Raw genomic sequence first — 27,329 nt, forward strand, 5'->3', positions numbered from 1 at the left:
AAGTTTCAGGATCATCGCGTTATGTCTTTTCTTTTTGTTCTCGGATCACGTCCCTTTCACCTTATAATAACACCCTGAGGTCTAAATCAACACTGCTTGAAAAGACAAGGCATTGGTTTTGTCTGTCACGCGTTACATGTCACTGCTATTCTGTGTGTTTATGAGTTGATTATTTTACTAGAGCCACGGCCGTTTAAGTAACATTTCAGTGAAGAAATGCGCCAAAAGCGAATGATCTTGTAGTCGAATTCTAAACTCGCGCCAAAACAATAAATTCAAATCAGAGAAAGATTCTAAAAATCATTAAAACTAGGCACAATGTGTAATGTTAATATGAAGAAATTGATGCCTTTTATCACGCATTGCGTCGCGTGGTGTTTTAGGATTATAAGAAATGTCTGTAAACTTAACAGAAAATGTCAATTTCGTACGATTTCACAGTAGTAACTGCTTCAAACCACTTCTGAACACAATAGGAGATGTTTTGAAGAATTACCACGCTGCTCCATTGAAAAGATATAAAAACAGCATAAAAGTACTCACACAAAAGGAGACACATTGGAGAAAGTCAAATTATTTTCAGTTTTTGAATGAACTAGCACAAGAACTAAACGCACCTCCGTTCCAACCCTCAAAACTCGGTTGACTTCCACAAACGTCATTGATCCCGAAAAGTTTAATGGTGTGCTGATGAATCGAAATGTGTTTCCAGTGACCAGTGGCTTGTGTGGTTTGGTTTATCTGCATTCTCAAACATCACTATCTTATCTGCATATCCTGCTTTGTTTCCCCTTAAAAGCCTTTTTGGGATTCTTCACTGCAAGTGAGACTGGCTTATTGCCCCTCTTACGATCACGCCACTAATCTGTTTATTTTTTCCTGAAATACGCAATATTTCAATCATAGTGCCGTCAACCTTATCCAGTCTAGTCACACATTCCTGCATTTTAACATGCTGCTGGTGCGCAACATGCTTTGCTTTCTGTGAGGCTTTATTTTTCGTAACCCTTGGATAAAACTCAAATAAAATCAAATGCTGCGGTAGCCAACAACCACCCCTCATGTGATCTCACGGTGGTGGATTTTATTTGAAAAACATGCAATAGTCAATGCAATTGAAATGTGGCCTTTCCCGTCTCTTTTTTCGGTCCACATGTAATATAAGAAAGATTTAGAGGACTTGTGCACAAGCTAGAGGTCTGTCTTTCTCTGTGATCTGGGTTTTAACGGTTAGTTTTATCTCAATAGATCTATCTCTCTGTAATGCTCCTCAAATCCAGTTAGAAACAGTACAGTTACCTGACTTCCAATGAGAGACTTACATCAAATAACAGCATGCTTGCAAACAAAATTGAATAAAAGCACAGGTACGGTCTTTTTCGTTTAACGAAACTAAACAATAAATGCATAATTTGTTACATAGCCTACATGTACATACCATTTTATTTTAATTAAATATTTCTGAAAATAAGCTCTTTCATTTGGTACATATAATTAGAGATTAGATATGTATAATCTGTTTTTAAACAGCCGATAATCAGAGAGCATTGCTTTTATCGGCCGATAACGATTATCGGCCGATAAAAGCAATGGTCTCCGATTATTAACAATTTGGCCATGGTGCATCCCTCAAAAAACACGGTCAAGTTAATGCATAGATTTGTTCAGTAAAGAATTTGTGATTAGTGATGCTTTATATTGACATTTAGTGGATTAGAAGCTAGCTCGGAAATCTCTGTCTCTTTGAATGCTATTTGTTTTTTGTCCATTCTGGCTGTGAGCAGTTTTGCCAGTCACTAAAAGTAAATATTTGATGAGGCAAGTGTCCATTGAAGGTGTCGGGGTGTCCACTTGCAGCGATGGTTTCTTGTTTTCCGGCTTCTGGACATGCTTGTCATGAATTCATTGATCAGGTGACCTGACCTTACATCATATGTAAACTAACGGATATAATATAAACTCACCATAACCCAAGCTGTATCCCGTAAGCTGTTTTATTTAACATTTATTTGAGCTTGTTCGCGCCGCAAGGTGCTGTGCGCTCATGATATCGCGGTGCGTGCCGCCATTCGGTCCGAGGTGTAAAGCTAGACAAGTTGTTCCAGTTAAGTAATATTATGAAGTGATCTGCTTTTAGTTTAATCAGGACCATTGAATCTGCTCTGACTGGATGTCTGAATTATTTAGTGGTACACAGGAAAGGGAAGTCGCCTCGCTGCCATTTAAGAATCACACTACGTATGTGGCCCTCCTTCGCTGGATGCACATTACGGCAACGTGTGATTATATAACTGCACTAAAATTAAGGTAAAGCAATGCGCTTTGTCACGAAACGCACAAAATCTAGGAGGCTAACATGGATTGACGCTGCTAATAAATGTGGTCATTCTGTGATCTAGCTGACAGCGCTGCACTGCCAAGTGGGTTTCAAGTTATAAGGGATAGAAAAACCGGCCAAATCTGGCCTAATTTAACCCGACCTCTGTAATGGAGCCTGAATCGGCACGGTTTGGATTGCAGAGTCACCTCTTCCAATTTTACGGTGACCTGAAAAAGCGTTGCCAGCGAAGAACAAACTATTTGCGAGTGGCAGGCTACATTTAGTAGTGGATTAAGCTCCAAATACATCAGTTTTTCTGCAAGTCCAGTCTTAAAAAAGGTGTCCAAAAGATACGAAGCCACGTCAAAATCTTTATTTAAAAAGTTTAGGCATATCAGCATATTAGAACGATTTCTGAAGAGTCATTTGAAACTGACACAATTCAGCTTCGCATCACAGGAATAAAGTACATTTAAAATATGAGTTAGGATGCTCCTTCGAACATCTCGAATCTTGCTGGAGAATACGACGGACTGGTTTTGTGCAAGTCAGCAGTGCTGCCGAATTAACACGACTGACTGACTTTATGAAGTTCATACTCATTTTCAGTATTAAATATTTCTAAATATTTGGATTGGTTTCCTATGCATCAATATGCAAAGACTGAATCCAGTAGTTTAAGCGAATCACTTAACTTGATGTTCTAATAAGCAAAATAGAATAAATACTATGTAAACTTTGTATCATTTTTTTGAAAGAATCTCTTCTGCTCACCAGGGATGAACAAAACACACTAAAACAGTAATATTTTTAAATATCATTAGAATAAATCTAAATAACTTGTTTCATATAATGAAATTTATTCCTGTTATTACTCCAGTCTTCAGTGTTACACAATCTTTCAGAAAACATTCTAATATGCCGATTTGACGCTCAAGAAACATTTCTTATTATCAATGAAAAAAAACAATATATTTTCTGTATAATATTTTAGTTTCAGGATTCTCTGATGAATAGAACGTTCAAAAGAACAGCATTCGTTTAAAAAAGAAATCTTTTGTAACCACACAAATGTCCTAATTTCATCAATTTACTGCGGAATACGAGTATTATAATGTTTTTTTAATTAAGTAATAATATACTGAAACAGTGTTCGGATCTTATGGTCTCAGAATGATCTGAAGCAAATCATACAGCAGACAGAAGCCCTTGCACACATCGTGACTGCATTTATTTATAATCATATCAGCAGTACAGGTGAGCAGGCCTGCTTTAAAGGCCAGAGAGGATTGACCTGCAACACCTCCATCCTCAGAAACAACGTGCATTTAACTGGTTATCAATGTCTTAACCGTTTGAGCACCCCCGATAAAGAGCACCAATAGTCTGCAGCACCGTAACAGCACCATGAAGCACGGCTGGATCCGTATCTCAAATCACGTCAACAAAAAGCACATCGACTAGAACAACCACAAATACAGTGCAGATAAAGTTCACACAACAATGAAAATGAGCTGAAAATGTATTCCCCTCAAGCTATCCAGGATGTAGATGAGTTTGTTTCTTCCTCGGAAGATGAGGGCGATTACAGATCCTGTGTGAAGATTCATTAAAAGCTATTTAAGTGGGAAGAAATGTGATTTTTATTCAAATAGCTATAATGGATAAATGGAAACTAAAGTAGGCCGGACTATTTGTAAGTTCAAAAATGACCCAAATTATTCGAATCTTATATCAGCATGTGTTTAGAGCAGGATATAGGTTTTGTTTTGTTTTGGGGTTTTTCTGGGGGTCTTTTATGACGGTATCAGCTGAATTAAAACTAATGATCAAAAAATGTGGCAAATTAAAAAAAAGATAAAATTTTTAAGTTATATTAAAATGTTAGTGATGTTATTTACTTTGTCCATGCAAATTAAAAGTACCTTTAATGGCAAATAAAATGGCCATTAAAAAACAAAACCTGAGACTGTAACTTTCTAAAATCAAATTTATGCCCTCAATTTTTCACGCAGCCTATTAATATACTATCTAAATGATAAGTTAATTTTGCACACGTTTTATTGAGTTAACCTCAGCTTTGTTCAAAATAAGTTGGTAAAACTACACTCATTTAAGAACTGCGCATTTCGACTTTGAAAGCTTTGCATGATGTTCATCAGACAGTGGTCACGTGACACTTCAGATTATAACAACTAATGTTTTTAATGAAGAACAGCCTGTACGCCGAAAAAACGTTTCCAAACTGATCCATGATATAAAAAAGTAGTCTCTTGCTGCATGTTCAATTTGTTCTTGACTGGTAAAAAGTATAAAAACAACAATAAAAAGTTCAAAACGAGTGCAAAAAAAGTATTTGTTAACATGTTAAGTGTCTAACTGATGTTTAATCTTGTAACTAAAACTTTATGTTTTTGGAAGCATTTCGAGACGTATTTTAAAACAAACGGAGAGTCAGACGCCTCGGATTCCTTTGTTCAAGTAAAAGCCACATATTTTTCATATATTTGAGAGGGACGACTGCGTGTCCAGTAGTTTGTGCTTTTGGTCGATGACCCAAGCCTGACCTCTGCAGTGTTACATCACGCAAGTGACACAACACTGCTTGCGGATCGAGCGCAGCGAGCAGCGACCCAGCAGCTTGAGTTTCTCACAGAAACGTGTCGACATGCTGTTTTTCTTACAAACTGGACCTGGAAAGAAAGGAAACACAGCAACCACGACCATTAAAGGGCTTCGACATTAAAAAAAATATATCGAGGCCTTGGGATCATATATTAAAATGAATTATGTTTATGAGTCATGCTTAAAAATGTAGAAATTGTCATTGTATTGGATAGCAAAATATATCACACTAAATGTAATTCATGCAATGACCAGAAAACTTATGAATTTAAAGTATAATATCTCATCTTTTAATAATGCAAAACCTGTTTTCTCTGCATTTATAAAGCTGAATCTTATGTCAGCATGTGTTTATAGCAGGAAATAGTTTTTGTTTTGTGTTTTTTTTGGGGTGGGGGTCTTTTAAAATGTCAGTGATGTGTTTTACTTTGTCCATGCAAATTAAAAGTACCTTTAATGGCAAATAAAATGAAAAAATAAAATAAAAATTAACTGAAACTTTCTAAAATCTAATTTATGCCCTGAATTTTTCATGCAGCCTATGAATACACTAATGACAAATTGTGTTAATTAGTTCATTTTGCACACATTTTATTGAGTTAACCTCAGCTTTGTTCAAAATAAGTTAGTAAAACTACACTCATTTAACTACACTCAGTAACCACAACATTACAAAAAACTATCGGGGTCTTGGAACGCTATATTAAAATGAATTATGTTCATGAGTCATGCTTAAAAATGCAGAAATTGTCATTGTATTGGAAAGCAATATATATATATATATATATATATATATATATATATATATATATATGTGTATATATATATATTAAGCTCAAAGACAGCTCAAAAAGAAGTTAGTTGGGTTTTAGTGAAATAAGCAGTTGATAGTGGATCAGGATGTTAGTGGATCGTGTTGATAATTAATGTAATGAAATACACCTGTGGTTTCTCTGCTAGGTCACCTGTGTAAACTTGAGGAGAACTTAATACATCCACTAAAAAATCTGTGGAGTTATAGTATCATCAAGATACTAGATTTCATTCATATTTTACATTCGTCTTTATCATGTGCCGCGGCATTCAGCCCTTTTATGTAATCCAGTTTACCTAAATCGGCTTTGCACTCCTTTGGGTTGCAGTTCTTCACACTGTCAGGTTTCTTGTGTTTTGCGCACAGCGTCATCTTTTCTTCCTCGCCGGATTCCTCATTTATGCACCACACGACTCGCTTCTGCACCCCCCCGCCACAGCTCCCGGAGCACTGTCAATCAATAAAAACCGTGATGACATCGTAGATATAGCAGTTTTTGTCCCAAAAATGTTCTTTGGAATGAGAACGATTACAAATACTAGTTACAAATTATGGATTGTAAACTATAGCTAATAAGCATGTTAAAAAATATGACGCGTCATTTATATTTTTATAAAAGTCTTTACTGTCACTGTCTTAATCTAAGCCTGATCTATTGAAAAGTAATATCACCACATTACCACATCATCACACTTGCCATAATATCGAATAGCACACTATATTTACTCCATTCTATAAATGAAGAGGTTTTTGTGGTGCATTACCTGACCCCAGGCTTCTGTGGCCCAGCTGGTGCAGGGCTTCAGATAGCAGGACTCGGTGCTGTTGGGTTTGAGCGTGACCTTACAGCGCTGGTATTCAGGACAGGACACGTGTCTCTCTTTCACTCCCTGCCCACAGCTTCTAGAGCACTGGCAATCACAGAAATATGTATATGTTTTGTATATGGGATGAGTCTATATTTTTGGACAGTAATGTCGATCCAGGATCGTGCCTTATCACGCGACCATACGGGTATAAAAAACTCTGAGGATTATTATAACTAAAAATGTTAGATAAAATAAATTTTAATTTCTATAAAAATAAAGAAATAAATACACAATTTATTTCAGCATGCTGCCAGAGCAGGATTTCTCTCTCTCTCTCTTGTTTTTATAAAGTAAAATGACAAAAACAAAAAAAATTAAAATATAAAAAAAAATATAGATATAATGTAACAGTAATATTATAAGCAAAGACTAAATGCTAAATTGCTAAATATTTCATATTAGCATATATTAGCAAGAGCTATAATAGATCAGTGACAGGAAGAACAAAAACAACAAAAAAACCTTCAAGAAAATATAAATATAAAATAATATATGACAAAACAAATTCAAAACTAACAGAAACTGTAATATCATATTAATGATAATAAAACAATGATTCATACAAATGACAAAACAAAACTTTAACATTTAAATGATACCAGCAATCATAAATAAAAAACCCTAAAATAATACTAAAAACAAAAACTAATAAAAATGCCAAAAAAAAACACTCAATTAACTAAAACTTTCAAATAAGTAAATACGTTTTAAGCAAAAACTAATAGTACAAAAAAAAGCGAATAAAAAAGCAAAAACAAACAAAATGACTAAACTGCTATTGCAAAAGAATAACTAAAACAATAATAGTATGTCAAAGACAGTAAAATAACACCGCTCTAGGCAACTGATCTGTGATGTGGCATAAGTATTAGTACCTCTCCCCAGGGTGAGGACGTCCACTGCAGACAGGGCCGGGTGCTGCAGGGTAAACCGCTGTGTGGTTTATATGAAAGAGCCTGACAGTGAAAAGGCCTCAGTGGACGTCTGCTCTGAGTGTCGATGCACTGCACTTCTCGATGCTTCATATCAGTCACACAGCCTTCAGGACACTGAAGAGAGGAGGGCATCACAGCTCACTGCGGGATACTGTCGCTTAGGATCGTTTTGAAATCGTGGCTTTACCTTGGACCAGTTTCCAGTCTTCCAGGTGGCACAGGGTCGCAGGTTGCATCGGCGGGCAGGTTCTGGCTTCTTCACGCTGGCACAGTCTTCCTCACGCTCTGAGCTGCAGGCTACCGACCGCCACACCGCCCCAAGACCACACGTAGTAGAGCACTGGGGAGAAAAACACAGATTAGGGATGCACTGTCAGCACTGTCTTTTTACGTTGGTCTGAATGAAAGTGCAAATTCATTCTTTGCCACTAGGTGTTGCTTTTAGAGCTTTAAAATCTCACAAACAGTGCTTTAAATAAAATTGACCCATCACTAAAGGGGTTTGGAAAAAATTAGCATTAAATGAATCTTAAGACTTTTGTGCAAGCAATTAATACTGTTTTTCAGCAAGGAACATGAAACATGCTAAAAACAACTTTCATCAAAACATTTTGCAGTTAATTCAGCTTGAACCACTTAATGTAAAGACTCATTCAAACTTTCTTTTTAAAAGCTGAATGCCTTCAGTGTGCTGTTTTTTATAAACACTGTGGTTTTCATAGATTAAAATTGAAAATGTATTTAAATCATATATATTAAAATACCGTAATGTTGTAATATTTATACTGAAAAGTGTAAAAGTGTCAGTTTCATCCATTATATTTTTGTCAGTACAAATATCTTTAAAGCAAAATACATTTACTTGAGAAGAAAAGTATGTAAAAAAGTACTGCTTTACAATAAAAGTAGCAAAAAAGCGAGTTTATGCTTAAAACAGGGAAAACCAATGGGTTCAGAAAGATTTATTTAATTTGACGGGAAAATAAGATCCTTTTTCATACCCCATTGGCAAATACTGTATATATATATATATTTTTTCATTTTAAGCATAAACTCACATAATTTTGATATGTATAAGAAATCATGACTTTAAAATACAAAAATAATTGTATCTTTTCAAGGAAAACAAGGCAAGAAGAAGAAGAAATTCATATTTTGACAACCGCAAAGTTTAAGCATCGTGTCAATTAAAGTCTAAACTTGCCCAAAAATGCAACACTATTCTTTTGCTGCCATGCAAGCACTAGTATTTCCTTCTGGGAATGCAAATCTTATCATAATTCAATGCATGTAATATAATATACTGTAATCGCCTTAGGTTTTCATTCTTACATCACTCCAGTTGCCCACTTTCCAAAATGCATTCCTACTGATGGGGTCTCGTGCATTCAGGTTCCCATAGTCTTCGGTGGTGGTCTCCGTCTCTGGCTTCTGCCTGACTGCTTTGGGAGCACTGCCTTTGCTGGGACTCTTTGGTGTTTGTGAGGCTTTTCTCAGTATTTTCACTGTAGGAATGGTTGCTTGTGGACTTCGAGTATTCAAATGTGGCACTGTTGGCTTTGGGGTGGTATGTGGTTCATATAAGCTTGTTGTTCTCTGCATCACTGGGGATGTTGTCAAATAGTCATTGTATTGGGCTCTGCTAGTGGTGGCTGGATTTGTTGTGGAGATGTTAGTATTGAATAATTGGAGAGTGTATGTGGGGGCTTCTTCAGGCATGCTGGTAAACATATTATCCTCATGTGCCCTTTCTTCTCCGGTTGGATCTTCTACTATATAATCATAACCTGGCGTGTAGCTTTTATCGGGAGGCCGCAGGTCTGCGCTTCCCTCTTCATCCCCAGTATCTGTGGGAACCGTTTCAGGACCATCACTGCCTTTGAGATCGTCCTTCACCAAGATAAAGTCATGGTCGTCTTCATGGATAATGTCGGATGTTGTGGATGTGGGAGAGGTGTTGGTTGTAATGGTAGAAGAGGTGTTTGGAGGCACGATAGTGGTGCTGTATCCTGGTTTTTGGGTCCCGGGGGCCTGTGTTGGGATTTTAGGAGGGACTCTAGGTCGGAATCGTGGTCGGAAAGGAGAACCCGTCCATCTGTTAGTGGACGAGCAGCTCTGGAGGTTACAGAGGATCGTGGATCGAGGTCGATTGGCAGGGTTGCACCGGCCGGGTTGTTTTGCCACGCACTTGACGACTCTAGACTTTATCCCTCCATCGCAAGACAGAGAGCACTGTGAACACAAAAGCAGAAGCGAACACAAAGTAAGGCAAAAGCGAATGAAGAACACAAATATTAACCAGGTGAATTAATAATACAAGTACCCACCTCGCTCCAGTTCCCCACAGTCCATTCAAACCCACACGGTACGTCTCGGTTGCAGGGTACCACAGGTTTGGGTTTGAGCAGCTGTTTACAGTCTCCAGGGTGCAGAACCCGCTCCTCTCCGGCCACCGTACGCACGCAAAGAATGGTGCGCTTTCTCACTCCGTCCGGACCGCATGTAGCCGAGCATGTCTGCCATCCTCCCACCCACCACCTGAGGGGCACAAAAGATTTCAGTTTCAAATAAATGCCGTTCTTTCTGTTCACCAAAGAATCCTGAAAGAAGGACTGTTTTCACAAGAATATGAAACAGCACTGTTTTTAACATTGATCTCGAGCAGCAAATCAGCACATTAGAATGATTTCTGGAGGATCATGTGACACTGAAGACTGGAGTAACGCCATAAGAGGAATGAAGCACAAAGAGATAATAAATAAGACTGCTATTCTGAGCGTAAACATTGATACAGTAGCGTACCTTGCAGGGCAGTCCATGTTCTTGCACTTTCGATGCCTCTCATCCGGACGAGTGCTGGGGTCACACAGAGATTCCTCGACCACACCAGCCTCTGGCTCAAAACAACGCACCGGCTGGTACTGCTCACCTGTACAGGGACAGAAGGTCACACGCTATCAAAACCCTGCTGGAATAAACTTCATCAACGTAAACACCAAACAATCCCGTGAAGAAAGATCTTGCTCTGTACCAAGCCCACAGGTGGAGCTGCAGTCAGTCCAGGCTCCATATTTCCAGATGTACTCCGGTTCCAAAATTTCGTTCCCCAGCGGGCGACTCCTCTTAATGGTGTACTCATATCTGACACCAGGGTTTGCTTCTTGGAACAACAGCTGAACATTTCACATTGAAACAAAAGCATCTCTCGTTTAATGGCAGCGTTCTACAAATCGTCTTGTTTTGCATGTGCCAGTTAGAAGCAACAACTTTATTTTCATGCTTTCTCACATAACTAATGTCAGAAGAAGAGTGATAAATCAAAACAACTGTGTCTGCGACAATGACTTTTCCACAAGAGAACTAAATTAAATCAAAATTCGAGCAAAAATGCTTTCTGGGCAAATGGTCCATTGGTTCATTATCGTATTTTCAGTCAAAGCACAGCAATAAAAGCCAAAATGTTTTGAAAGACTGTTTACGACAGAAATGATAAATCACTTGCCAACCTTTTCTGTTCTTAATAGAAATTTTAAATGCGCCATAAAGTAATGTGATGCAACAACCCATGAAACATTACTTTAATAAATAATGATTTTTTTAGGCTTTACATTTCTTTACTACAGCTTATAGATTTCCAGTGTTAGTGCACGTTTTTTATAAACCTCATGATGTCTACAGAGTTTAACTGATATTGAAACCAGAATATTCCGTTAGTATGTTTAGTACCTGGATCATGACAGGTTCAGTTGTTGGTCCTGCTGAGGTGAGATTCTCCATATTACCCATCCGATCGTAGTAAAACTTTGTGCCACCCGCCTCATACTCTCCGTTCCACTGAATTATGTAATTCCCGTTGAGGTAATACTCATTTGAATCAGCCGCTCGGATAGCAAAGAAATTCCCAGCCTCTTCCACTTCCTGTATGAAGATATCCCGAGCTCCCTCGGGGATCAAAACAAGGTCCGTGTAACCTAAATCACATAATCTCGCTTACAAACCATTTAAAACATTGCTGTTTCAACGCATTAACATTCATCGAGACAATTTTTTGAATTTTGAGAAATTTCATTTAATATATAATACATTGAATAATACACACCAAATCCATCTTGCGCCACAAATTTCTCCTTCACCGTCTCACAAGTAGATCCATCACCGAGACAAACGCCACAGCCGTCTTCTTTAGCATTAGAATTAATGCCAAAATCACAACCCACCTCCTGGAGATATATTACACATAAACACATACATCACGGACATATGCAAAAGCACGAAATATAGTTTTTTTCTATGGCACTAAAACATAACTCGCAATTGACTTCTTTTATAATCCTGTAGGTGCATTTTTGGATGTGGATGTACAGTAGGTGCATTTTTAGAAATGTCTCAATTTTCTCAATTTCTTTTTTAAAATAACTAAATACTTACATTGAGCAAGGCTGAATTGCATTGAGTAAAAGTGACAATAAAGACATTTATAAAAATTCGATTTACTTCTGAAGCTTCTATTTATCTAAAAATTTCACAAAATATTATGAGCCCTGCTGCTGCCATGGCAGTAATAAGGCAAATCTACAAATTAGAAGGATTTATGAAGGAACATGTGACACTGAAGACTGGATTAATGATGCTTTAACAAAATTACATTTTAAAATATATTCAAATAGAAACAATATAGTAAAAGTATAAAAAAGGGTACTGTTTTTGCTGTACTTTAGATAAAATAAAACATTAAAAATCTTACTGTTCAAAAATAGTGTATGCTGTTCATATATCATATATATGCATAAAGGATGGAGATATAGAAATTAACAACAACAAAAATATTTCCAATTAAAGAACGCTGAAAAATGTGTCATGGTTTTCACAAAAATATTAGGCAGCACAAATATTGATTTTTTTTTTTTTACATATAGTGAGAATTCCAAAACAGAAGTAAATTATAAATATTTTTATGGAATATTAACATGTATTTCTATGTTTACATTTACATTTAAAATTTTTCACAATATGACTGTTTTTATTGTATTTTGATCGAAGTTAATGGATGTTTCTAGTTAATGTGACGAACTAGACTTTTTTTATTTAAGAAGAAATGAGTTCATGCATCCACTAAAAATGACCAAAACACTAGCTGATTAAAAGACACTAAGCAACAATAATGAAGAAATGTTATGTGAGTGAATCACAGGTATTCCTTTGATATTCCGATAGGTAAGCAAATGATGCAAAATTGTCTCACTTTGTAGTCATTACTGTACAGCTACAGACAAAACGTCAATATGCCAGCGCACACATGGGCACAGATGGGTTGAAAGTAAGACATACCCAGCCACACTACCTTGCACACACCATTGACGCAGATGTTTCTGCTGTTGTTCGTGAAGCAGAGCGTTCCATCTGTAACCGCATCCAACATCTTCTCAGAAAAGTTCTCATCCACAGGCCTGCAGTGCAGCTCGCACGGACGCGCTGTGAGAGCGGCGGAAAGAGAGAGAGAGCTGCTACATTTTAACATAGCACTGTCTGCAAAAGCATTTCACTAAAACGTGTGTTATACCAAATCCAGATTTTACCAGATTTTTTTTTTAATTTTTGAAAGTGCTCACCAAGGCTGCATTTATTTGAGCCAAAATACATTAAACACATTGTAAAATAGTATGTTTTAATATCTTTTAAAACTATTCCTGTGATGAAAAGCTGAAGCCTTCACGATCTTTCAGAAATTAATCTGACTTACTGCTTAAGAAACATTTATTATTATTATCAATGTTAAAAACAGTGATGCTGCTTCATATTTTTGTGAAAATTCTTTAATGAATAATCAGATCTTTTAACATTATAAATGTCTTTACTGACACTTTTGATCAATTTAAGGCATCCTTACTGAGTAAAATCATTAATATCTTAAAAAGAAACAATCTTACCGACTCCAAACTTTTGTTCAGTATTGAAATTTTAGTCTAAGTCTAAGTTAAACCTATTATGGATTTTTGAAAATCATCTTTCACAAAGTGTCTAACGCAGCTACACGAAAGTTTTAAATCTGAAAGTGCACCATTTATAAAGTTAATGTCTCTCGAAAGAAAGAGTCGACTCTGAATCACTGAAGCGAGTCATTTTTGAAGCGAATCGTTAAACAAAATGTTGACCTTTCATGCATGTCAACCCAAAATGAACCTTTCATAACCCATAATAAAGGCGCTTAAAAAAAAGAATCACATATAATGTATAATTAATGGCACTGTTACCATGCAAACGTCAAATGGTAAGGTTACAATCTACAATCCAAATCTCACGCTGTGCTCCAAAAGCTTCAACAGAGCAAACAACAATGACTAAACACTTGTGTCAGGAATCCACACGCCTCTAAAGCTGGCTAATAAAAGCGGGGCATTCTTGAACGTGAACCAACAAACTCTATAAAATTGTAAGCAGCCACGTGTAAGACGTTTTATGTTAATGTCAACAGGCCTCGACCCGCCGCAGCGTGCATTAACACAGTATCTGGCCTCAGCTGTTCAGTTGTAGAAAGCATGCGTTTTCTTTTTTAAAGCCTTCTTTTACAGTCGCCAGTTGCGATTAATCGAACAGTCCTTGATAATAAAGAAATATAATCAACTGGACGTTTTCTACCTTCGGAAGAAAACGCAAGCGAAGCAGAAGCGTGTTTGATGATAATCAGAAACGTTTCTTGCGCAGCAAATCAGCGTATTAGATTTCTGACAGATCCTGTGACACTGAAGAGTAGAGTAACGGTCACAGGAATAAATGTGCTTTTAAAATAGATAAGCTGTTTTCAATTGAAATATATTTAACATTATTCTTTGTATTTGTTTGTTAATCACATGCAATAAATGCAGCTTCGGTAAACAAAGTATGTTTTTTGTACAGTAGTGCATATTTTTAACATCTCTTCTTGTGAAATCAACTACAATTATTGATCTTGTATCATGCGCGTATAGAAATTTGGATGCATTATTTTGAGGTATATAATGCGAATTGCTCTTACACGAGCTTGCCACAGGAATCCAGTCGTAGAGTTCGTTGTGGTACGGCACGGTGTTGAATTCACTGCACTGCATCTCTCTGAAGGAGGGATGTTTTCTGGCACAAGGCTTTGTGTTGCAAACTCTGTAGCGCTTCCGCTCGCCTGTGCAATATTTGCCCCCGAACTCAGGCCTGTACATAGAAACGCAATATCACGCATCAGATTATGTTCGACAAAATGCACAAAAGGAGGTGGAGGAGCTAAAATGGGGAGAAAAAGGAAACTTAAATGATTAAAGAAAGATAGTACTCAATTTATGACAGAGATCAAACTACACACCAAGGGCAAGAGTTTATAAAACAGATACAGGTGTGCCCTCTAGTGTATTCTGCTGGTATTACAGAAATACATGAACAAGGGCATACTATCAATCTGTATTTTATGCAGTATGTTGATTGTTCAGTATGCTAATTCTCTGTATGCAGTGATTTAATATCGCACTGAACTGAATACTATATTCTGATGTGTGACAAATTAATAAATAGACTTTTTAGCCTTCTTAGTCCATACTGAGGTTTTTTATTTATATTTTAGTTTTGTTTAATAGTGCATGTGTTTGCATAAAAAACTAATTTTCGCATATAACATATAAATTTATTTTTAAAAACATACCTTACATTACATACGTATACAAGCACACTTATATCTACCGGTTTTGAAATAACCAGGGCTGCATTTATTTGATCAAAAATACATTTGAACGTGTTTGAAATTTGTATTTATTCCTGTAATCAGAATTTATTTCAGAATCGTTACTCTAGTCTTTAGTGTAAATAAAATAAAATGAAATAAAATTATTTAAAATAAAATAAAAAGGTGTAAACTGTTTTTTTAAAATAGAAAGTTTACAATAATTTATTTGAAATATGCTCATAACATTATAAATGTGTTTGCTGTCCCTTCCGAGGAATCACTCACTGCATACAGGTATTTATTTCTTAAAAACAAAACCTCTAAAAGCACAGAGGAATAAAGTACAGGAGCAGCAGTAGAGAGTGATTGTACTTGGGCTGGTTGCATTCCCTGTCTGCTGACTGGACCCCGGCTCCACAGGTGCGAGAGCAGTGAGACCAGGTGCTCCAGGGACCCCAGCCTCCATGCACCGTCTCCGGTAACTTCCCTACGATCACACACTCCCCAGAGATACACCACTGACGCACACACACACACACACACACAGAAAGAATTAAATACAGCACACAAAAATGCAAAATACTTTTATTTAAAAGTCCATCTCCTATACCTTCTCAGGCCCACACCTGGTTCCATCTATCGGCGAGTCCAGTTTGGAGCGGCATGATCCATTCACAGAGCACCACAGAATCTGACACACATTCTGGAAGCAACAGAATGAATGATTTACAACCCGAATCCCCTTTCATTATAATGGTTTAGAGCTGCACCGCTGCACTAGATGATGCACTCCTTACTTCCACTTCTGAGCAGAAGGTGGCGTTGGGTCCGTACTGCAGCTGGCACTGGTGCTGAGGGGTGTATCTCACTCCCGGTGCTGCCATCGGGGAGCTGAGGTCCCTCTTAGACGGCCGGTCGTCCAGACAGAAACCCCAACCACGACTGAGAGGATAACACAGCTTCATGAATGAAGATCACAGCCATTTGAATTTAAAGTAAGGAGTAAGATACGAAGCATGCAATTACATGTTCCTGAACGTGAGTGCGTGTTCTCACTCGAGAAAGCGTGTTATGTACTCCTTGCTGCAGGAGGACCAGGTGAGAGGAGAGGAGTCGTAGTGGAGCTGGCGGGACATGATGAAGGGATGCCTTCCTGTTAACTCACAGTCATTCCCTTGACCATCATGATGGATCCCGAAACTACAGCAACAAAACAAGGTAACATCATCTCCTTCTTATCACACAGTTAACATATATATTTTGAAATTCTGCTCAATAAATAACAGTTTAAAAGTTAAAATAACAATCGCAGCCATTTGCTAGAAAAACACAGAATTGTTGACATTTTTGCAGATTTTTTAAAAAAGAAAAACTGAAATATCACATGGTCCTAAGTATTCAGACCCTTTTTAGTAGAAGGGGAAAGATGCAACAAGTTTTTGACACCTGGAAATATATGGTGTATATAGTTTATTCCAGTGATGGAATAGACTTTAGTATCAAATGATCCTTCAGAAATCACTCTAATATACTGATTTGCTGCTTAGTAAATACTCTTATTATTATCAACGTTGAAAACACCCTGCTTAATATTTTGTTGGAAACCATTTTTGTCAGGATTTTTAATTAACTACAGTTTTGGTGATTTAAAGAACAGCATGATCTTTTGTACGTATTTACTGTCACTTTAATGCAACCTTTTTGAATAAAATTGAATAAAATACTCATTGAGTAAAAAAATCTTACTAATGTCATACTTGAAAATAAACCCTCTTTTTTTCGCTTTCATCAAGGAATATTTACAGGTATATTTATGTGGTTGCATTATTTGATAGATTTAACATTGTTTGGCGTAAAATGTTACATTTATTTTACAAATTTAAAATGCTATTTTATTAAAAAAAATATAATTATAATATTACAATGAGTTATATAAAATCTTTAAAAAGCAATTATTAATTTCAATTATTCTTTATGCATTTTATCAGAAAATGCATTTATTTCTGTTCAACAACATAAGGCTGTGTACCACCACCAATGATCTTTTTTAATAAAAATAAAATAGCGTTATTATTTTAGTGTCATCTTGTAAAACTAAATTACAACATATTGGAAAAATGCGACCTGAACAATGAATACCATAACAGCGCTGTTTCATTAGAATGATCCTTAAAAAAAGTACCTGTGTCCGAGTTCATGAGCAATGGTGAAAGCGACAGGTAGCCCTGAGTCCTCGTTGATATTGCAGGAGCGATGCGGCTGGCACATGCCTGACAGGTGAGACAAGCCCAGGGTCTCACACGGCTGATTCATGCCTGCGCAGATATCCTTCCTGAGAGGAGAGATCACATTTAGATCAGACACAACAGCTGCTTTGATTCATTTTATAGGCTACTAAAGTCGTGCTGCAGGGCTAAAACTGCTGAAAAAGAGTTATGGTAGGGCTTGAATTCATTGCCATTTATTTGGCCGTGTTCAGCATGAATGAGCTCTGGAGAATCTCAAGCCTTGAATCAGTCTGCGGTGCTCTGGGTTAAAGCGAGAGCATTTAGGGTCTGTTAAATGCTCGGAGATAAACGGCTCCATCACTGCAACCGAGAAACTGACATTTATGATAATAAATGAGAGTCAGGGGGTTCACGTGTGTGTTTGGCAGCTCTTCATCCGTAACTACGTGATAAATGTGCAATTGTTTCAGACCTTTATTCAGCAATACGAAATAATTTCATGGACTTGAATAAATGTAGCTCATTTAGAACGATTAATCGTGATAAATCATATACAGAATAATGTTTTGTTTGCATAATATATGTGTAAGTACTGTGTATATTTATTATGACTATATAAATATAAAAATACAGTATATATATATATATATACACACACACACACACACACACACACACACACATATATATATATATATATATATATATATATATATATATATATATATATATATATATATTAAAACACACGTATATATTTAATATATAAAATTAACATTCTTCTGAAATATATACATTGTATTTATATATATAAATATACACAGCACACACACACATATTATTTAAACACAAACTTTTATTTTGGAAGCGATTATAAACGATTTATGATTTGACAACACTAATTTAGATCATTTAGATAATATTTTGTCAACAGACAACAGATTTTATATCCATATTATAATTATAACCATAGAAATGCATATATTTAACAAGAACGCATATTCTTCAGATATTTCAATATATTTAAAAATATATACTGTATTATTCTTCAGTGTCACATGATGCTTCAGAAGGATAATACTAATCAATATTAATATTACATTTTAAAAAATGTGATGAAGTAATACATATACTAACACTAAATCAAAATGATTAAAAATACTTAGAAATATATTGTAAAAACAAAAGTGAATACAGAAGGACAGTAATACAGTTACTAAAATGATTGGCTAGGTTGTTTTTACCGTGTGATGAGAATAGCGACATCATGGTGTGCAGGATGCGTGTCACTTTGAGGATTGAGGTTTTTTTGCCAGGTACAGAAGCTGTTTAAAGTCGTATCAGCGTGGTGAATGATCTTCAGCCCCTTCTGAAATCACACAAATGCAGCAGCAAAATGAAAGCAATAACAGCGTCCAGTAAACCTAAGAACAGAAACAGCATATGTCGCGGTTTGCGCACATGTTAACAAGCATAACCAGCAAGTTGTCCTTGTTTACCCAGCACTAACCAGCATATATCAGGACCTCCTGAAAACATTGGTCTCTAAGGCAAATCATGCCTCAATGCATATGTACCTCCTCTCCGTGTAGAAGAATGAGTCGGACCAATACGATGTGAACGGCATTACCGATGCTGGCGTCGTGAAAAATTCCAGCCACCTACAAAATAAGAAAAAAAGTGATACAAAATAGCTACATATGAAAGTCAAAAATACAATTTTAGTTCACTTAAGATTGATGTTGTTTACCATAAATATGACCATAATTTCAGCTTGCGTAATAATTCGGAAAGCATTGTATGATAATATGTAACAATTCAATTTACAGCACCCTCATAAACTAAACAACATAAAACGAAACACATCGGACATTCTTTTACTCATCGTTCTGTAGAAGTTAAAAAATCTTGCAGAATTTTATGCAGAAAAATGTGCTCCGGACAAAGTGACTTGAACAAACGTGACGTCGCAATTAAAATGTAAAAATGAATTTCCCATAAGCGCTTGAACACGCTAGAAGCACTTGAACGCACTTACCATGTTCATGATGGTAAAGATGTAGGACTCAACGTTTCCGCTTCCGTGGTAGTCCACGAGTTTGGAGTCTCCCACCACCATGGTCTCCACCCATCGCTCTTTGCTGATGGAGCGAGGGGAGATCCTCCGTGGTCGTTCTGGATCGTGCTTACGTTCCCCACCCTGCCGGAGCTGCTCCTGCTCCCAGCGCTCTCTCTCCTGCTCCGTCCGCTGGGAAAACTCCGAGCCATCTGCACCGGAGACACACACACACTCAATGACTTCCTCAAAGTAATTTTTATGATAAAGTAGAAGAATTTTTAATACATCTAACATATCCGACCTTTGACCCCACAGGGACTATAGTGAACGCTGTGTGCGTCAGTGCTGCGTCGCTGCCTGAGTCCACTCCAGGTTGAACTTCTGTAGATCACATGTGGGTGTCGTGGATGAGAGACGTTTGAGATGTGGCCACGGATCGGCTCGATCAACAGCGGCCCCTGCGGGAAATTTAACAGCCCTGTCTATAGGAAAAAACGAGACAGAGTTTAAAAGAGCAAACAAAAAAATTATGAATTAAAAGTGACATAATGTTAACTTTCTATTTATTAACACCTCAATATAAAGAACCTTTAACGTAAAGAACCTTTAACATCCATGAAATTTCACAAAAGGTTCTATATAGTCGGGAAATAGTCCCCCAAGTCTCTTATGCTCACCAAGACTGCATTTATTTGCTCAAAAATACAGTAAAAACAGTTATATGAAAAATATTATAAAACTTTCTAGTAAATGTTTTCTATTTTAGTATAATTTTAAAATGTGATCTACTGCTGTAATGCAAAGCTGCCATTACTCCAGTCTTCGGTGCAACAGGATCCTTCAGAAATGAACATTTTCATTGGTATCAGTGTTGAAAATAGTTGTGCTGCTTAATATTTTTCATGGAAACTGTGATTTTTCTTTCAGGATTCTTTGTTTAATGGAGTTCAGTAGAACAGCATTTCTTTATATTTTATTGAAGAAATCATCTGTGATGTTATAAAAGACTTTACTGTCACTTTTGATAATTCTAAGCATCACTGGTGTTTCTTAAGGTTGGGATTTTGAACTGACCTCATGTGTCAGCCTCACATTTCAAGGGTCAAATCAGGCTGCACATTCACTCTTTACGATCGTCTCAGAGTGTGTGTCCATATGTCTTGGATTCGTTTCAACCCACGAGATTACATTTGGCAAACAAAACCTCTCTGAAACGTGACATTTTCTCTTATCACAATGTTTTCTTGGCGATGCAGTGAAAGCCTAGCTTTATGGGAATAAGAACGACTCTCGCGATGCACTTCATGCACTCGTTCACCGCCCTGCTGAATGAATCAGTCCCACGGGCCAAAAACAGTGTGTGTGTGTGTGTGTGTGTGTGCCCAGAACAAACTAAATAAACCGTGACTAGAAAAAACATTCCAAATGTTTCGAAACTGGGCTACACGTAACACAAAACAGATATTAGGATTTGTGGAAAGGCAGAGGAATACACCACAAAATCTCCAGGGGGTCGGAGACACAGTCATAATATTGACTCAGCCGAGTCCATCATCCACAGAGTCTAAACAATACCAACCACTGCAACATGCATGTCTGTGATGCACAGCTAAGGCATGAGGATCGACAAGCACTAACACACATGTCCTCAAATGAACAAAAAAAAATCACGAACGAGATGTCTTTAGGGCTTCGGTTGCTTCCATTAGAAAAAAGTAAAAACCACTTTTTATTTTGTTTTTATTAAACTTCATTTATCGATTAACTTAAAACTATTTGTATTAATCTGTCCTCAGACTTGCCAAGATACAAAAGTCTGCCATCAAAATGAGGGATCAGAATATGACCATTTCTCATTGAATCCTTTCAAAACCAAATTACTGTAAGTTTCTCATTGTGACTATTTGTTTCTCAAATCATCTAAGAAATTGTTAAAACGTTATTTATCTTGAAAGAGCAGCAGTTGAGTTATTTGAGTCCTAGTGACAATAATTTAAAAACATTATTATTATTTTTTATCATAGGTATCAAAATTAAAATACTATGGTATATTAGTATTATCTGATTCTGTGACTGCAAAACGTCACAAAAGATTCCATGATATATGAATGATAAAATATTTATTCCCAATTTTAAAATACCTTTTTAAAGAAATAAAATATATGCCATATATGTACCATGGTATATAAATGTTGTAATCATTCAGTAAATATATATATATATATATATATATATATATATATATATATATATATATATATATATATATATATATATATATATATATGATATATATAGAGATGTCCCATTTTGATATCCACATCAAATTAAATACATGTTTTTATTCAGATAAAAAATCTTTTATAAAGATAAAATATTTTAAATGCACTTGAATGTTTCAAATAATGATTGTGAAAATGGATAACAATATGGACAACACACTTTGATCTGTACTTATTCAAATACGTTAGAGGAAAAAGTGATCATACTAAATCTGATCATTTTATTGGCAAAAATACTTTTTACAATTGAGATATTTAATACATCTCTTTCCTTTTGCTGGCCCGTCCTCTCTTTCTCTCTCCTCTGCTCCTCACACTAGAAACGTGAGCTTTGGTGTCAGGGGGCATTACGAAAACAAAAGCTGAACTGCTAAATACAGAAGCCATGTGTGTGTTGCTAGGCTTCCAGAGTTCCTGCAGGTTTTGGTAGGACTTCAAACAGAATATATAGGACTTCCATCTCATGTAAAGAACTTCAAACTACAGTATAGCAGTTGTGCATCCTCTGGAGTGCAGGAAGAATGTATATGGATTTAATGGGTAATGCAGACAGTAGAACAGGAATGGAGAATGGAGTCAACAGAGTTCGGTGCTAATGAGTTTTTCACAAGGACCGTAAACCAAACAGTGAACAATCTTAAACTTCAGTTTATTATGCAATAAAATGCACCACATTACCTATAGTTTGATGTGTAGTGATAATAAACACAATGGCTCCGTACTACCGTCAAGACCATCCACGGTTTAAAAGTTTGGAGTCTGTAAGATTTTATCGCTGAAAGAAACCAATAGCTACTTTTGCCCTAGATGCATTAAATGGGTCAAAAGAGATATAAGCATATCATTTTACAAAATATTTTATTTTGAATAAATACTTTCTATTCATCAATATATCCTAAAAATGTGCTGTATGAGTTTCCATAAAAATGTGCATTAATGATACCGTTTCTTGAGCGGCAAAATAGGCAGAATGATTTATAAATGATCATGTGACACTGAAGACTGCAGTAATGAGGCTGAAAATTCAGCTTAGCGTCACAGGAATAAATTACATTTGAATTTTTACTGCATTTTTGATCAAATGCATGCAGCCTTGGTGAACATATACTTAAAAAACATTATTAAAAATCTCACTGACCCAAGACTTTTCAACAGTAGTGTTTAGTTCATTCAAGCATTTCAAAATGTTTACTTTCACTATAGTTTCTCCTTGTATGGAAAAATAAAAGTAAAAATAAAATAATCCAGGCATATGATGCTACAATTTTTATTTTATTATTTTGGGGTAAACTATTCTTTTAAAACTACAGGAAATGGTCCAGAAGCATTGCATAGCTCCATTGCTAAATGCATTACACAAAACATTAGCAAATTGTTATTTTTATTAGCCCATGTTGTCACTGCACAAATGTGCTAGGCTAATCAGCTGCACCTCATTACATTACATCGTTTGGTCACACACACGGCAAAGAATCCTGCCTTTGTCTAAAAGAAAAAGCACCTGGCATCATCTCAACGTCTTGCACAACAATATTACAGAAGACTATCTGTCTGTTATTTTCTGCTTCTCCCATACATTACATTAAAGGAACACCTTTTGCTGGCGTAATGATCAAGGAAGCTTGCTGCCGTACCATGGCCGCAGCAGGCAGTGGTATCACGCAGCGCCTGTGGAAAATAGTCCCTATGCTGTGTTAAAAGTGCTTTCGGCTGAATGCATTCAAAAACATTCAATTTATTAACTTGAGGTAATAAATAAGCATTGATCATGTGATCACTGATCAAGCACTTATGTTAATAAATAACTAAAGTTGGGCTTCTTTCCAAAAAAAGTGGAGTGTTCCTTTAAATTTTCTGAGGAGCGAATGCACAAAATTTAATGGAATGTGAGTGTATTAGACTGAAAGCAAATGTTTGGAAGGAAAGATAACACGAGAACAGAAAGAAACGCTGTTGATTGACATAAGCACGACCTTACAGGAGGAGCATGCATGCTCAGGCAATGACTGACAGACAGAAGGAGCATTTAGCGCCGATACTGCATGCATACTTTTGCAAATTATGTAGCGCCTAATAAATCGAAGCTCATTTTAAAGTCCAGGACTCTTTCCTGTGTTTTCACCAACAACCGATTCATTCTGCCTCTCCTCTCTTCCCCCTTTGCCACTTTTTGTTCAATTGCCAAGTGAGAATGAGTCATGTTATTTGCTGACACACTGACCTGCTTACAGTTCTTCTCAAGTTCCCCCGCTTTTTATGAGCATCCACTCTGAATAACAGGCTACTATTGCATCTAATAACACAGTTCTCTATTCTTATTGGCCACCAGTGGCTTTCCGCGGTTAAATATTGTTGTATAATAGTGTTAAGAAGAATGATGAAATGTTTTCCCGCACAACTCATTTCCAGCTCTCATTGTTTCTGGATTACAAAACCACTTGAACTCACTGACTGTTCGTTTATATGTTTGTTCGGTGGGCAGCAATGTAAAAAGTGGGATAGTTTAATGTTTATTGGGAAAATACACTTTTTCAGATCTACTCTGCGGATCTACTTTTGATGTAGATATTGTCATTGGCTGAACAGTTCGCCCCAAATTTAAAATACACTCACCCTAAAGGTGCAAACATGTTGTTTCAATAACAATGAACAGATTTATTGAAATTTAACATTACATAACTTGCTCAGCAATGGATCCTGAATGGGTGCCATCAGAATGAGAGTCCAAGTAACTCACGCCACTCCAGTATATTTTGTGAAAAGCTGAGAGTTTGTATAAAATAAATCTGTCCCGGTGAACTCCTCAACATCTTGACTGGATTGAGGGTGAGTGTTTTTATTTTTGGATTAATTATTTCTTTAACAGTCAGTGACAGCTTTGGCGCCAATGCAAGTAAGAGAATACACCCCCAGAAATAACCGTCATGACACGTAAAATACTAACAGATTAAATGAGATGTTTCTCACCAGTCCCTCACAGGTGCTGATGGCGGCGGTTCCCTGCACGTTACCGTCAGTTGCTGTGCCAATAAGGTGACAGGCGCCGATCCCAGATGTTTGTGACCGCTTTTCTGTGAAACTCCCGTTGTGTTTCTCCAACACGTATCCATTGGAGAGCAGATTTTCATTGGTGGTCAGGCTGAGAGTGAACTCCCGACCTTTGTAGTTGAGTTTGTAATACACTCGCCTCTCTGCTGAATTCAGCTCCCTTTTATGTCGCCTGTCAGAGAAGTGATGTGATAAAGAGTATGAGATGAAATTCCCATCTCCGTCCACTTTTTCAGGCTGATCCACATAAAACTCAGAGTGCTGCTTGATGAAGAGCCCTAGAAATGAAATTGAGAAAATTCTCCTCTGATTATCAATCTTCTGAAATGATTTTTTTTTCATATTTCACCCTAAATTCCTATATTTTACCTATATTATTTACTTATTAATGTGTGTGTATGTACGTTAACATTGGTTAACAGCGTTAGTAAACATAAACTAAATGAACAATACTTCTACAGCATTATTAATCTTAGCTAAAGTTAATTTCAGCATTTACTAATGCATTATTAAAACCACAGTTCGCTAACGCGCTGTGAACTAAACATGAATAAACGATGAACAACTGTATTTTTATTAACTAACATTAACAATGATGAATAGCGTAATAAATCCACTGCTCATTGCTTGTTGAACTAATGTTAACAAATGACTCCTTACTGTAAAGCGTTGCCTATATTTCATCTCATGTGTTTTCGCAGTGTTTGAGATGGAAATTGCCTAGAAAATATAGCAAAAAAGAGGCAAATTTAAACTATTTACACTAAAATATTTTCCTTTTGATACAGAAAATATAACATATATGAGATTTATCAAGTAATTTTACCTATTCAGAGAAAGATATGTTACATCTGAAACCACCATAAATGATTGCCTTTGATCCTTAAGCATAATTATATATAATTTGTTGTCCTCTTCATGTCAGACAACATAAAACAGTCAAAATGACTGATGCATGTATTGAAGCACCTAATAGTCTAGACCCTGTATTACAATGTACCCCAAAATGTATGGTATACATAATTGAGCGTGATTATATTAAACTAAAAAGCCACATCAATGCTTTCCTTTTTTGAACCATTCACGCATTAAAGGGTTAAAAGCGCTTTATAGAATGAAGTGCATAAAGTTCAGAACTCCATATAGAGAAACATGGACTTTTCTGCAGCTGAGTATTAAAAAAGGGACTTGCCGGCTCCTTCAACCTAAATGTTGTGAATAAGTCACGAACACAACTGTATGATTCCTACGCATGGAAACACAAACCTTGTTCGGTGTCTGGAAAGAGGTAGTCCGGTTCAGAGCTCTTGACGTGGCTCGCAGCCAGTAAGAAAACACAGCTGAACCGCAAAATCGCAACGCTGACCCGACTTGGCATGTTTCCGCAACGCAAAACGAACGGAGTAAATAAACGCTCCGCGGCATTGACGCCGAAGAACCGGTTAAAGTCGGTCCTGAGGGGAGTTTCTGGTGGAAGCAGGAGACATCTGGGGTCAGAGAGACGGAGAGAGAAAGCGAGCGGAGACTGAAGGAATATGATGTGGAGTGGGAGGAGAGATCCGCGTGAGTGTGTCCACGCGCAGGAGGAGAGGCGAAAAACCACGCGCTGCGGCAGGGATGCGTTACGCGCGTGGATGCCACTTTGCACAAACAGGGTCCGTTTCAAAAACAGACCGGAAAAAGCTGCTTATCCTTCGGAAAATGTTGATGCAACCCAGAATTTGGGATTTGTCTTAAGTAAGGGATAATGCGCGGTCAGCGGGTCATCGTTACATTTCGCGACACTGACCTGCTGAGTGAACTCGGCTCCACTTTACCGCACTGCTACTCGCCCGATAAATAAACCAGTCGGTATGAAACGTTAATTCGATTATTTAAGTTGATTTGTACCTGAAGTCATATCGCATTTAAAAAACCAAAAAAACACGTGGAAATCACGGCGTTCCCGAATCGCGGCAAAATGTGCAACGCCGTTTTTCCCGCTCCTCCAAGTCGAGCTCGCGTTTTTTGGCGTCGTACTGTTTTGTGAAAAAGATTTAATACCCATTTGATTAACCAGTGTTTCGAAGCGCGCTTTAAACCAAACGGCTTCAGTACAGGCTTCGGTCACGTAAATTAATCGCTGGGATAATATGTAGTCATTTCAATGAAAGAGAACTGTGGTCATTCAGAGTTTAGACTTTTAGATCTCGTATCGGCCTGACTATAAATAATACAAAAGCAAGAAAATACCAAACGTATACGTTTATTAGATATATTGTTAATGGCATATTGTGCTTTCAACAACTAAACCTTTGTATGTTTTTTGGCGTGGGTTTTTGTTGCATGGCTCCAGTCGTCGAAAGTGAATATTGTTGTGAAGCGGTTATGCAAATAAAGTTTTTACAACAGCGACACGTTTATTTTAAGTCGGACTTCGTTTAACTTTGTAATAGCATAGTTTTACGCTCGAGCCAGGTCAGACA

General features: G+C 36.9%; 1 protein-coding gene across 1 annotated transcript; it reads right to left on the reverse strand.

Annotated features, from left to right (window-relative positions):
• Window positions 1-3,534: 3,534 nt before the first annotated feature.
• Window positions 3,535-26,425, reverse strand: adamts12 (ADAM metallopeptidase with thrombospondin type 1 motif, 12). The gene is made up of 24 exons (XM_043240367.1): window positions 26,131-26,425; window positions 24,784-25,142; window positions 19,836-20,016; window positions 19,514-19,743; window positions 19,053-19,136; window positions 18,720-18,844; window positions 17,430-17,579; window positions 16,304-16,447; window positions 16,045-16,189; window positions 15,858-15,950; window positions 15,620-15,765; window positions 14,576-14,745; window positions 12,905-13,035; window positions 11,663-11,783; window positions 11,290-11,534; window positions 10,595-10,736; window positions 10,366-10,492; window positions 9,891-10,101; window positions 8,896-9,795; window positions 7,751-7,903; window positions 7,504-7,677; window positions 6,524-6,670; window positions 6,056-6,209; window positions 3,535-5,013 (listed from the first exon to the last, which is right to left on the reverse strand). Exons 1-24 carry the CDS (start codon window positions 26,240-26,242, stop codon window positions 4,898-4,900), a joined length of 4,560 nt encoding a protein of 1,519 aa, XP_043096302.1. The 5' UTR covers window positions 26,243-26,425; the 3' UTR covers window positions 3,535-4,897.
• Between the last annotated feature and the right edge of the window lie 904 nt (window positions 26,426-27,329).

Source organism: Puntigrus tetrazona, chromosome 5, assembly GCF_018831695.1.
Source record: "Puntigrus tetrazona isolate hp1 chromosome 5, ASM1883169v1, whole genome shotgun sequence".
In the NCBI taxonomy this organism is placed as follows: Eukaryota; Metazoa; Chordata; class Actinopteri; order Cypriniformes; family Cyprinidae; genus Puntigrus; species Puntigrus tetrazona.

Coding starts and splice junctions, on each gene's coding strand:
- adamts12 (XM_043240367.1), bottom strand. CDS start 26,242: ATGCCAAGTCGGGTCAGCGTTGCGATTTTGCGGTTCAGCTGTGTTTTC. Junction 19,744..19,835: donor TAGTCCCTGTGGGGTCAAAG/GTCGGATATGTT, acceptor TCTCCGGTGCAG/ATGGCTCGGAGTTTTCCCAG. Junction 10,737..11,289: donor CTGAACCTGTCATGATCCAG/GTACTAAACATA, acceptor TGAAATGTTCAG/CTGTTGTTCCAAGAAGCAAA.